The sequence below is a fragment of the Brassica oleracea genome, chromosome C7 (assembly GCF_000695525.1).
Source record: "Brassica oleracea var. oleracea cultivar TO1000 chromosome C7, BOL, whole genome shotgun sequence".
NCBI lineage: Eukaryota > Viridiplantae > Streptophyta > Magnoliopsida > Brassicales > Brassicaceae > Brassica > Brassica oleracea.
Window position 1 is genome coordinate 23,513,281 of NC_027754.1, and position 12,921 is coordinate 23,526,201.

The following is a 12,921-nucleotide window of genomic DNA, read 5'->3' on the forward strand; positions in this document are numbered from 1 at the left end:
TGTGAGGCTTTGGTGCCTCTTGGGCCATCCGGGACTGGGCTGGTTAATGGGCTTCGACTTAAACCTGAAAGATAAAACAAGATGGGCTTAGTCTTGTGTAATAAGGAGTCCAAGTTCTAATAGGAAACAAGATCAGATGCATATGACGGTGGATTGATAAATCCTTCTCCAATTAGAACTAGCACAAATCAGGTTGTATAAATATAGGTCTCATCTCTTCCTTGTAATACACAGAAACATAAATACTCTCTAAAGCATAGAACACGCAACTAGTGCGAAGCTTGTAACGTTTTCGATTCATAGTGATATAGAGTTTGTCTCCGGTTTGGAGAGGACTCGCCCAACATATTGTTGTGTCGATTTACTTGTTACAAGAAGCAGCCAAGGTCGATTCTCTACACTTGCTTAAACTAGCAGTATAAGTAGAGACAAAGAAGTAAGTATAAACAAAAACATCCAAATGTTATGTCTTCTAGAGCATCTACGCCAATGATCACTTTACAGGCCAGAACTTAATGATGTTGATTGTCTTTTAACTCTTTGTCGTATTCAAAGGGTAACCATCGTAGGAACAACAGGAATAGGAATGGATAGGAAAAGAATGAGTAGGAATAAAATTTTAAGAACGATGAGGAATGATGGTTTCTTATGAAAATTAATAAAGAATAGATCTTTTTTGTAATTCTTTACAAACAAATGAACGAAGAGGAATGAAAAGAAAAACTTATTCCTCATGAATGGTAATTTTTTTAAGGAACACAGTGTTCCTCTTGTTCTTTTAGTCACTATTCAAAGCCTAATATTTGTTTTTGTTTGCATAATCAAAAGAGAAACGAGACCTGAGACTTCACTGTATTGATAACTGGTGAGCCAATAGAACGTATGTCCACGCTCCTTGTTTACAGATAGAATTTTCACCAAGAACCGTGAGCGGATCAAGGAATAGTGATTCTTACAAGCGTTAATATAGAAATGGGCTAAACTGGGAAAAACATGTATCCATGTTACTTGGAGATAAATTATTATTTCAATTACTGCAAATGTTTGCTTTAGTTTTGCAAAGCTCATTATCAAATTAATACCTCAGTTTTCTCTTCGTTCACCAGGTCTAAAATACCGTGTATCTAGTCTTCGAACCCAATAAAATGATATGAGATACGGTTTTAAAATTTGTTCTGGTTTTGAAAAATTTTCTTTTAGTTTACATTAGATTAAGTTTTTGGTGTTTTTCCTTTCTAGTTAAGCTTAAAGTATTTTTTTCTTTTGAATTTAGGGTTGTAATATCTTGTATACCAGTAGAAATTTTGTTATGATCAATAAAAACAACATTTAAGCGGTAGAAACGAAGCAACCAGAGCCCCAAATAACAGAAGATGCTATGACACCCACATTTGTTTCTTCTAAGGAATCTTTAATCTCTATCCATTGATTCTAGCCAAACATGCAAGTGTCACTTCTTAAAGACAACTGCCACGTGTGCTTTTCTGTCCAATGATCTTTTCCAAGCGGAAAATTTGGTGAATCATATTCTGTCCGATGATGTTCCGACGGTGGTTTTAAGGCATGCGTTTGATAAAAGATGTTCGTGGAGGAAAAAGAGAAAGAAGAGATTAAAGTCAATGAGTTTGAATTTTAAACACAAAAGGTGAAAACTTATAGAAGAATACTGTAGCTGGAGCTTGAAGACAAGCTCCAAATCAAAAGAGAGAGTAATGATATGGATATGCGGTTTTGGAATTTGTTATGGTTTTGATAATTTTCCTCTTTACATTAGATTAGGGTTATATATCTTGTATCATAACCTTTTTTTTTTTGAAACACACGTTCATTCATTCATTCATTCATAGTTAGGTGGAGGTCATAAAGGACTCATTTACACCAAAGCTCTGTTTTGCAACTAGATCGGCTGCATAGTTTGCTTCTCTAGAGATCCATCAAAAGGATACAAAATCAAAACAACCAGATAGAATTAAAATATCAGCCACTATCCCATAAAGCTCAGGGATTGTGTTGTCGTTGAGGATGCTGTTGATGAGGTTTTTGGAATCTGATTCCACGTTTAAAGTCTTGATACCCAAGTCCTTACTCTTCTGTAGAGCTTCTCGGAGAGCCAAGCCTTCAGCCATCAAAGGGGAAAGTAAGTTTTCTGCAATCTTAGAGAAACTAGATGTTGCTTCAGTTTGTGTCAAACCCCATCCTAAACCCGCCTGTCCTGTGCCTGCATTCCACGCCGCATCCGTTCTAAGGATGGTTCCTGTATCAGCAATTGGGTTATGGAGTTTACTTCTTCTCTTCTGCGTCACTTTAATCTGTCCATCTTGCCACTCTCTTGCACTTCAAATTGCTCTAGACAGAGACTCCCCTGCTTCTAGCCTTAGGTTTGAAAATACCAGCTTGTTCCTAGCCGTCCAAATTTCCCATACAGTCCACGGAGCTAGATGCCCACTGGTAATTCCTGCTGGCGGTAGGCACGGTTTTGTCTTCACAAGGTTCCAGAGATCCCTCAATTCTATCATTCCGCTAAAATCAAGCTCACTCGTGAACGGAGCAGATTGCCATAATGTCTTTGCAAACTCACATTAAAACAATAGATGAATGATAGATTCTGGGTTTCGGCATCGTTTACATCTCGGGTCCACAGTAATGTGTCGCTCTTCTAGCCTTGTCCCACTGGTAGAGCCCCTCTCAGCACTTTCCACACTAGCATTTTGATTTTAGGTGCCGTGCTTAGGTTCCAGACCTCTTGGTTCCAGTTTCCGGACATCTCTAACCTTTCTGCATCATTAGCCTCTTCAAAAGCCGCATGGTAGCCTGACTTAGTGGAATATTCCCCATCTTTTGTTCTCATCCAACATAGTTTATCAGGAGCCCCTGATCTACTAGTTTTTATCTTTAAGATCTGTTTCTCTGCAAATGGGCATATCTCTCTGATTTTTTCTATATCCCAGTCCGACGAGTCTTGTGTGAGCAGAGCAGAGACTTTGTAGTTCAGTGTTGTCTCCGTAGGCGGTCCCATAAGTTGCTCCTGCTGTGACACATTAAGCCATGGGTCCGACCACAAGTCGATTTGAGTTCCATCTCCTACCAGCCACCCTGGGTTTTTCTTTATCAGATCACGCCCCACCAATATACTTCTCCATCCATGCGACTCAGACGCTCGATCGGGGCAGTCCATGAACTTTCCTTCCATGCAGTACTTGCCAAGGAGGACACGACTAAGAACTCCATGTGGGTTGTTTATTATTCTCCAGCTAAGCTTTCCTAGGAAGGCATCATTAAAGCTTTCAAAGTCTCGAAGTCCTAGGCCACCTTTTCCTTTTGGTTGTGCTAGCTTATCCCAACCTATCCATGCCATCTTCTTTTTCCCAGTTCTATCGTCCCACAAGAAACGAGTTACCGCTGATTGAATCCGCTTAGTTAGAGACTTGGGCAGTTTGAAGCAAGTCATGGCATGTGACGGGATTGGCGAGAGAACACTCTTCAACATTACAAGGTTCCCAGCTGAGGAGAGGAAACGATTCGACCAACCACTCGCCTTCTGTTTTATTCTATCTACTATACCAGCAAATAAGTCTCTTTCCGTCGGCCAAAGTGTTCCGGTAAGCCCAAATATTTCCCAGTTCCACCCTCTTTTTGAATTTGTAGATCATTCTTAACGGCCTGTCTAAGGGAAGCTGGAGTCTTGCTTGAGAAGGTGATTGCCGATTTCTCAGCATTAACCAGTTGTCCGGATGCTGCTTCGTAGCGTTTTAAAATTCCTTTTGTCTGCTTGTCTTGTCGGACTGGAGGAAGAACATAGTGTCATCCGCAAACAAGAGATGGTTGATATAAGGACTACCACGAGCAACTCGGATACCCTTTAAAGAACCGTCTTCTTGTGCTCTGTTACAAAGTCCCGAGAGCACCTCACTACACAAAATGAATAGGTAAGGTGAGAGAGGGTCTCCTTGACGGATTCTCCTACTCGGTCGAACTCTTTCTCTAGGCGAGCCGTTGATGAGGAAAGAGTACGTAACAGAAGAGACACACTGCACTATCCAATGGACCACTTTCGAATGCATTCCATATAAAACTGCTTCGATAAAATCCCATTCCAGCCTGTCATAGGTTTTACTCATATCAGTTTTCACCGCCATGGCACATCGTTTCTCAGCTCGGGAGGTCTTTAAAGTATGAAGCACCTCATGTGTAATTAGGACATTGTCCGAGATAGCCCGTCCCGGCACGAATGCTGATTGGTTGGGCGAGATTACCAGATCAAGCACCAGCTGCAATCTCCGAGTGAGTATCTTAGATATAATCTTGTAATATACATTGCACAAGGCAATCGGTCTGTAATCTTATACTCGCTGTGGGCTCGTCGTTTTTTGAATTAACCGGATATGGGTTTCGTTTATACCCAAGGGAAGCCTCCCTGTAATGAAGAACTCTCTAACTTCTTGGACAATTTCATCTCCAATCTCAGTCCAGTTGGAGTGGTAGAAGCTTGCCGAGAATCCATCCGGGCCTGGAGCCTTGTCGGCATGGATAGCAAAAAGCGCTTCTCGGATTTCTAAAGCTGAAGGGATTTCAATGAGTTTTTCATTTACTTCCTCTGAGATTACAGGCCTGAGGGCAAGGTTTACCGTATCTGCTCTATCTTCCTCCGTTGATGTAAAGAGTCCATCAAAATAGCTAACTATCACCTTTGCTATATCTTCTTCTTTCAAGACCATCTCCCCCGCTTTGTTTTCAATTACAGAAAAGGAGTTCGCTCTGCATCTTTTCTTTGCTGTAGCATGAAAATATCCAGTATTACGATCTCCCAAACTCAACCAAAGGAGCCTGCTCCTTTGCTTCCAAAATGCCTCTTCAGCCGCATAAGCCGAGGTGAGCTCTGCCGTTATCCGGTTTATAAGATTGGTATCGTTTGCCAGGTGCTAAGCGCAGAGTTGAGCTCTGTTCGTTTTTCTTCAATGGCCAGTTTGCTGTTCAGCCCCTGAGTTTTGCTCCAGTCCATTATTGCTCGGCGAACCCTGCCGATCCTTTCTTTTATTGATAGCCCCGTGGCTTTTTTCCATGTCTCTGATATCAGAGCTTTAACTTCTTCGTTATCTTTCAATCTTCGGTCATACCATTTCTTTTGTTTTAGGGTTATATATCTTGTATCATAACCTATAAAGGAATTTCTTATGATCAATAAAGAAAACCAACTTCCAAAAATTAACTTCACTCTAGCATTAATAGTAAACTTTAGATAAAATCTTCTTTAGTATTTCCCAAGCAAAAGTGGTTCATTTCATAAAACAAAAGAAATGGTATTATCAAAAAGTCCACAACCTAAGAGGAGTCAGGTCGTTACCAATGGTAAGCATGGAAGCAGTTTGAAGGTTTATTACATAGGTAAGGTAAATAAATTTATACACGTAACGTTTTTATTGAGATGCGATATAAATGAAAGAAAAAAAAAGAATTTGTTCTTCAGCACGCAGTAAAATCATCTACCTTGCTTGAGGACCCATTTCGGATTTCAGATTCACTGTAACCATCTTTGTCGAGTCACCTTGGTTATTATGATCGTTCATTCTGCCATCAACGATCTGTTTCAGCCCCATAACTACCTGACTCATCGTTGGTCTATGCGTAGACCTCTGCTCTGTACAAGCAAGGGATAATTCTGCCATTTTCCAAGCAGAGCCAGCATCATATCTCTCTCCCAGACGCTGATCCACAATCCCTCTGATGTTTCCTTTGCCTAACATCGAACTGACCTGATCACTTATATGCCTCTCTCTTCTTGAGGATGCAATTACAGGCTGCCCTGTTATCACTTCAAGAAGAACAACTCCGAAGCTATAAACATCACTCTTCTCGTTCATTTGGCGCGTCGAGTAGTACCTGCCATTTCAAGAACATAAAGTATTAATGTCTTCTAAATATTCATTTTGCCAGTTCAAGAAAATAGATGATGTCTTCTAACTCTTTGTTGAGGTTGGGGGAAGTAAAAAAAATTAGTTGAGGTTGAGTTAGATAAACCGTTCCTAAAGCTAATTGCGTTTGATGACAAGCAAGGCAATACCCACTTGGTTGATGTAGAGTATTCTTGGATTCCTAGTGCTTGTGGCAGATGCAGAGCACTTGACCATAAGGAGAAAAGGTGTTTACTACCTCCTAAACAACTTGAAACTCCTACTACAAAAGAAACACATGTTACCAATGAAGAGGTCTCGTGGACATAGCTCCGCTGTTGCACACCTCTAGTACACATGTGGACCATTTGGAACCAAAGTCACTCACACCCTCTTTCCACCAAGCCCGTGAGTCCCATGATGAGTCTACTGTCACTACACCGTCCGAGTTTGCCCTTGCTAGTTCGTTCACACATTTGCATGAGGTACATTCTGTCCCTTGCCCAAAGATTGTTAACACTTTTCCTATGTTAGCAGCCACAAATGCTGCGCCATCTCAGTCACAGATTATGGGAGAAATTCCATCAAACATTATCATTTTGGATGGCTCAAATGCCTCTGAAAATGAGCAACCAGTTGGTTCTTACATTACTCTCACACATAGCCACCAACAATTCTCCATGGAGCCGGAGATTCCGATCTCATATGGGGAATCGTCATTGGATGTAATAGGATAGACCTCTAGTTATAACATAACTAGGGGAGGAAGACCAATAAAACCAATCCAAAAGATTCAAGATATGGAATGGTTGAAAGTTAGTGGAAGAGATAAACAAGGTCGACGTGGATGAGAAAACCGCAATCACTAGTCATTATCTTCAGTTTCTTGCATTTTATGATTCAGATGTGGATCATTCACTAGGGGTTTACCCTTTGATTGTTGCAAAATTTTCAAAACTTGTGAGTGAAAACTCGTACATGTACTTTTTATGCATTTTAATATGAAAGCTTTTTTACAAAAAAAAAACTATTTGTTTCTTCATTTTTTGAGTGACTAGGAGGTTCTGAGTTCGAAAGCCCGTACATCTTCTATGACAAGGCCAGACCATGTTAAGTTAACTCTTCTTATGAGAGAAGACTCCTCTTAGTCCCAACTAGCCGTGTCAGCTGATTCAAGAAGTTTAGCCACTAGGCCATCTCCTCGGTAGTTTTTATTTTATTTTATTTCAAGAACATAAAGTGATGTCTCCTAAATATTTGTTTTGCCATTTCAAGAAAAAACTATACGGCATAGATTCAAGGATGAGATTACTTACTCGGGATCAAGGTAACCAATTGTTCCAGCCACAACGGTTGAAATCTGATCGCTTCCTTCAACGGGGAAGCTTCTTGATAAACCGAAGTCTGAAATCTTGGCTTGGATCTTCTCATTTAGTAATATGTTCGTTGGCTTAACATCTCTGTGAACTATAGGAGGCTTACAACCATAGTGAAGATACTCTAGCCCTGAATATTTTACAAAGAGAAAAGGACACTTCATTGATCAATTTTCGCATATATTCAAAACGTTTACCAAACAAACCTTGCGCTGCATCTAGTGAAATCTTTAACCTCTCTTCCCAGCTCAATATAAATGACATTTTTCCTTTAGCCAAATGAAACAAAACGTATTTTATTAACAAGGATACACAAAAGGAGTGGCAGTGAAGCAAAAGTAGTACTGACCTGATAAGTAGTCTCCTAAGTTCCCATTAGCCATATACTCATAAATAAGGACCATTCTGTTTCCCTCATTGCAGTATCCGAAAAGAGAGGTCAGGTTTCTGTGATGAACTCTCATCAGAATTTCCACCTAGGAGTGAGAACACAAGAGGAAAAAATCTGGAGATTAGACTGGTTAAGACCATCTCCGACCCACATCTATATTTTTTTTATATATCTAACTTTTGCTTCCATATGTATGTTTTTATAATAGAGTTTTTCTACTTTAGAAACAAAATATAGCGATTGGTTGGGGACGTTCAGAGATTGGATACATGACAACTAATAATTAAAGAATGATCCCTTTAAGAAACCCAACCTCTGCTCGAAACTCTTTGTAACCTTGAGCTGATTCTTCAGAAAGTATCTTGACTGCAACTTGATCTCCATCCGAGATTCCATGGTATACTTCACCAAAACCTCCTTTGCCGAGAACTCTCTCGAAGTTATTTGTGATACTCACAACTTCTGAGTATTTGAAGTATCGTTGAGCTGTGTTGAATGGACCGGTCATGGCATCATTGGAACCTACAAACAAGGGAGTATTAGAAGTGATTATAATGATTATGTCTTTCTTTATTATATACAATGAACTTTTGAATGTTTGAACCTTTATGTGATCTTTTCTTTAAATGCCAGAATAAAGCAAATGCGGTCAAAAGAAGGAGCAGTCCTATGACTGATGCTACTACTGGAATGATGTAACCATGATTTTTCTTTGTCTTTTCGCATGAATCAGACGAACAAAGTTCGGGATTTCCACCGTACCTTATGATTGCAACATTGAAATTTAAGGTATAATTAGTTAGGACTTTACATGTTTGAGTTAAAGAACTTATCAAGCGGCAAACCTCAGTGAAAGTGATCCATCCTTTGATCTCTCAAGAAGTTTTCGTGGAATTATTCCTATCAGCTTGTTTCCTTCCAAGTTTCTGCAAAAAAAAAAAAAAAAAAAAAAAAAAAAAAAACTCACAGAAACTGGTATGATATATTTGAAAACTATTAATCTTTAGAGGATGATTGTATATGTTCCCTGGCTTGAATGACTTACAACTCAGTTAAATTTGGTAAATTTTCAAGGAAATCTGGTACTTTTCCTGTTAAGTTATTACCTGCCAAATCCCTACAATGACATTTGGTTTTGTTAGTGTAATATATTTGATAAAACTCTCTTTATTACAAAGTCCACGAGTGTTTATTACATCAGACACAGTAAATACTAACAGTTTTTTGATGGATGTAAGATTGGAAAAGGCTGGATCAATCTGTCCAGTCAATCCACTAAAAGATAAGTTCCTGCAGATTAAAAGAAAAAAAAGAAGAGACGTGGTTGTCAGAAACAAACAGAACATGCAAAACAGAACATAACAGAGCAAAACAGAACACAACAGAGAAATACAGAGCAAAACAGAACATAACAGAGCAGCATGTCTTACAGAGAAATAACTCTTGGGTTAGTAGTGTTATCACTATCCATACAATCAAGACCTTCCCAAGAATAATCCACAGGAACACATGGATCTCCTTGCCAGTTTTTCTTCACTCTGTACGTATCCTTGATCTTCGTCATGGCATCCACTAAACACAAAATCAAAACTGTACATAACTACATAATATACGCAGTAGACAAAAGGTTGTTTAATCTTTCAGAAAACCTTACCATCCTCTTGATCAGTTGATAACTGAAGGAACTCATTAACTTGATATATCTCCATGGCGTTAATGATCGGTGGAAGCATTTCAACAGAAGTTTGTACCAAATAAAACTCATGTATTAATCCAGTTACTGGGTCTGGAGTGACAACTGTATCCGTATACAAGTAGCTAGGCCTAAACTTTTCAGCAAGTGTTGTGTCATTGTTGTAATTAACTGTGAATTCTCTCGTCTGGTTTCCTGTGAGCACTTCAACCTCAGCAAAATGCAGATATACATAGAACTTCAACCTAGGGTCTTCCGGTTCCCAATACAGAAGTATGTAACTGCTAGCGTTAAGTGGTCTTGTAGCGGTGCTCATGACAACACTAGCTGGTTGGAAGAGGTTGTTGTAGTTTTGATCAATAGGGAGTGACGTGTTTAGTATCATATGGTCCGTAAACCTACTAGGCATCCATATGCGATCATAGACATCATCTTTGTATCTATAAGAAACGAGTTAGTAGAGGAAGTAACACTTGAAGAAACACATTGTTCTAAAAATCGGTTTAGTCGGCAAATCGAATCTGAACGAAACAATTTTTTTAAACCGAATTTTCAAAAAAAACGGTCTAGGCATTCAAAAATTGGTTTAGGCATCCGCCTAAACATTATATCCTCTATAAGGCGTCTAACCATTGGTTAGCGATTTTTTGAACATTGAAGAAACATAAAGACTTTTTTGTTACCTGACAGGAAGATTACTAATAGAGCCCAAATCCCATCTCTTGAAAAGCATGAGAGATTCATAAGGAGTCTCATAAGTATTGTTCTTCAAGAATCTTACTTCCAAGACAGACAAGAAAGGAGTTCCGCTGTTCTTATCAACAAGACAAACATGAAAATAGTCTAGAGAGGGAGTGTGTATGATCTCTTTGGTTACTATAGATGTTGAATTGTCAAGAACAATAGAATCCCATAGATTAACACCGAGATAGAGATCGAAAGCGGGTGGTGCTTCACCAACTCCATCGTAGTTTCCATACATGAAACGGGTTCTGATCAAATACTTAAATCCTTTACCTTGTTGAGGCCACACTTTGTAACAGTTTCTCTTACCCTCAGGGAAGATTCTTAGATTGTGAAACTGTCTTGCAAGAGAAGTATTTGTCTTAAGCTCAGGAGCTATGCTCTTGCTTGTTCCTGACTCAACAAACGTTGAATCGGAAACATACTTTATGTCTGTTGTCTCGTCATTGTAGCTCGAATCATCCGGTATACCACAATCTATACTGATAAAACCTGTAACATACAGAGAGATATTAATCAGATTATTTAACTCATTAACATGTGAAGATATTAATAGAGTAAAGGCTGTTTTAAGATACCAGATTGGTCTTGAGCATGAACAAGAAAGAGTAGAAGAAGAAAGCTTATCCATGAAAGAGAGCTTAAAATCGTCATTACTAGATAGAGGATTATCCTTTGATTATTTTCTCATGGATTTTGCTGCTCTTTATGTTTCAAGGTAATGGGAGCTTGCACGTTACTCTAATCATTGCTTGCTTAATATTAAATCAACATTCAATACCAAAATTCAAATATTTTATTTTTTCAAACATAGCATCTTTTGTGATTAGTTTCATGATTCATGTAGTTGAAATAGAGGGAGGGCACTTTGATAAAACTGTCTCAAATTATTCCATTACCTTGAAACATAATAGCAAAATTATACTGAGGAAGGTGTCAATTGGTGAGGAACTGAACCTGTGTTTGGGGGGGTCACAACTACCACTTGAGCTGGAGATTCTTAAGCGTTTTTAATACAAAACAAATGATTTGACAATTTTATCGGGGGTCAGCTGACCCCCCCCCCCTACTCCCTTAGTAGATCCACCCATGCATAGCGTCTGATCGATTCCTAAGTTGAAGCTCTAATCGGCTATTTTCTCGTTAAAATCATTTTGGCCAGTGGTAACGAATGCCTTGGAGAAAACGTAAACCCATTAGTTAAATTCAATTTATGTTGAGACCAAAGTTGTAAATGTTTGGCAAGACCAAAATAGGACCATGTCTTAAACTTCATTAGAAAAAAGACAAGAAAAAAGGTTAAGATCATACTTTTGAAACGGGCACAAGTCAGGAAAACGAAGAACACATGCGCAATATAGCAAACGGTACTATATTGCATGACAAATTCGTATGAACTAAACTGGTAGCAAATGCAAATTCTTCCAAGCTTTTCTATGGCTGCTTTTCGATTCCCTAGTGGATGCAGTAAGGAGATTGAAATGATTTGTTCAGCCTTTCTTTGGTCTGGTCCAGATTTTAATGAGAAGAAATCTATATAGCTTGGACAGATATCTATAGATTGAAGATGGAAGGAGGATTGGGAGTAAGGCCTTTGAAAGAGGCACATTGGATGAGCTCTAAAGTTGATTGGGAGAATCTTATCATCTCATTCCTTATGGGTAAACTGGGTAAAAACTTATCTTATCAGGAAGGATTCTTTCTGGATGGTGAAGGATAATACTTAATCTGGCTCATGGATGTAGAGAAAGGTTCTCAAATACCGTGAGATCGTAAAACGTTTCTATAGAGTTGAAGTGAAGAACGGGGAAAAAGCATCCTTTTGGTATGAAGTGTGGTCACCATTGGGTTGTTTAAAGGATGTATTGAGAAAGGGAAGCTGTATTGATATAGAAATTCCGACAAATGCAACTATGGCAGCCAGTAGGAATCACAGGAGGCAACATCAGGTTCCAATCTTAAACAGAGTGGAAGTAGAAATTGAAAAGTACAAAGCAAAATTGATACAGGAGGAAGATGTGTCGTTGTGGAGAAATGAGAAAGGAAAGTATAACAGGAGATTCTCTACTCGAGAAACATGGTTAAGTATAAGAGAAAACTATCAGGTTTGCTATTTGCACCAAGCAGTGTGGCTTAAGTATGCAACTCCAAAGTTCTTCTTTATTATTTGGATAGCAATGCATGGGAGACTTTCAATAATAGATAGAATGAGTTGTTGGAATGAGAATGTTAATGCATCATGTGTGCTATGTCAGGAACCGTAGGAGACTTTGCATCCCCTGTTTTTTTATTGTTCTTATTCAGAGCAAATCCGGGGTACCCCAACGAAAGGAGTGATGAGAGATCAGTATACGGCTGATTGGTGAAGGCTTATAAGGCTTATTACAGGAGATTCAAACTGGAGTAAAGTGCAGCTCTTCCTCACTAAAGATATATTTCAGTCGACAGTGCACACTGTTTGGAGAGAAAGAAATAGAAGAAGGCATGGTGAGGCTCCGTGTCCAGCTGCCCTCTTGATCAAAAGGATTTATAAGAACATGAGAAACAAGTTCACCATTTTTCAGAGAATTTCAGAGAAAAGGAGATAAAGTTTTAGGAGGGATGGCTGTTTGGTTTAGTACAAGAGAAGGAAGCTTGAGAAATGGAGTTTTGAAAAGTATAGATCTTTCATTATGTTTGATCAAATATAGGTTACACTAGTTGTAAAGAACAGTCTTTTTCTTTTGAATTAAAGTTACCATTCAGTTCACAAAAAAAAACATTAACTGCTTCAAGATTGTTAGCAAGGCAATATATACGAATAGATGATCTTTCAAGTTAAACCGTCTG

At 38.8% G+C, this 12,921-nt stretch overlaps 2 protein-coding genes across 2 annotated transcripts; both read right to left on the bottom strand.

Annotated features, from left to right (window-relative positions):
• Nucleotides 1-2,656: 2,656 nt before the first annotated feature.
• LOC106302892 (uncharacterized mitochondrial protein AtMg00310-like) lies at nt 2,657-3,448 on the bottom strand. The gene has a single exon (XM_013739295.1). It carries the CDS (start codon nt 3,446-3,448, stop codon nt 2,657-2,659), a length of 792 nt encoding a protein of 263 aa, XP_013594749.1.
• A 1,998-nt stretch (nt 3,449-5,446) lies between these two features.
• On the bottom strand, nt 5,447-10,849 carry LOC106304564 (senescence-induced receptor-like serine/threonine-protein kinase). The gene is made up of 13 exons (XM_013740962.1): nt 10,671-10,849; nt 10,032-10,584; nt 9,310-9,788; nt 9,086-9,227; nt 8,874-8,945; nt 8,701-8,772; nt 8,501-8,581; nt 8,260-8,417; nt 7,969-8,177; nt 7,614-7,740; nt 7,471-7,533; nt 7,205-7,394; nt 5,447-5,877 (listed from the first exon to the last, which is right to left on the bottom strand). The coding sequence occupies exons 1-13, from the start codon at nt 10,744-10,746 to the stop codon at nt 5,481-5,483; spliced, it is 2,619 nt and encodes an 872-aa protein (XP_013596416.1). The 5' UTR covers nt 10,747-10,849; the 3' UTR covers nt 5,447-5,480.
• Between the last annotated feature and the right edge of the window lie 2,072 nt (nt 10,850-12,921).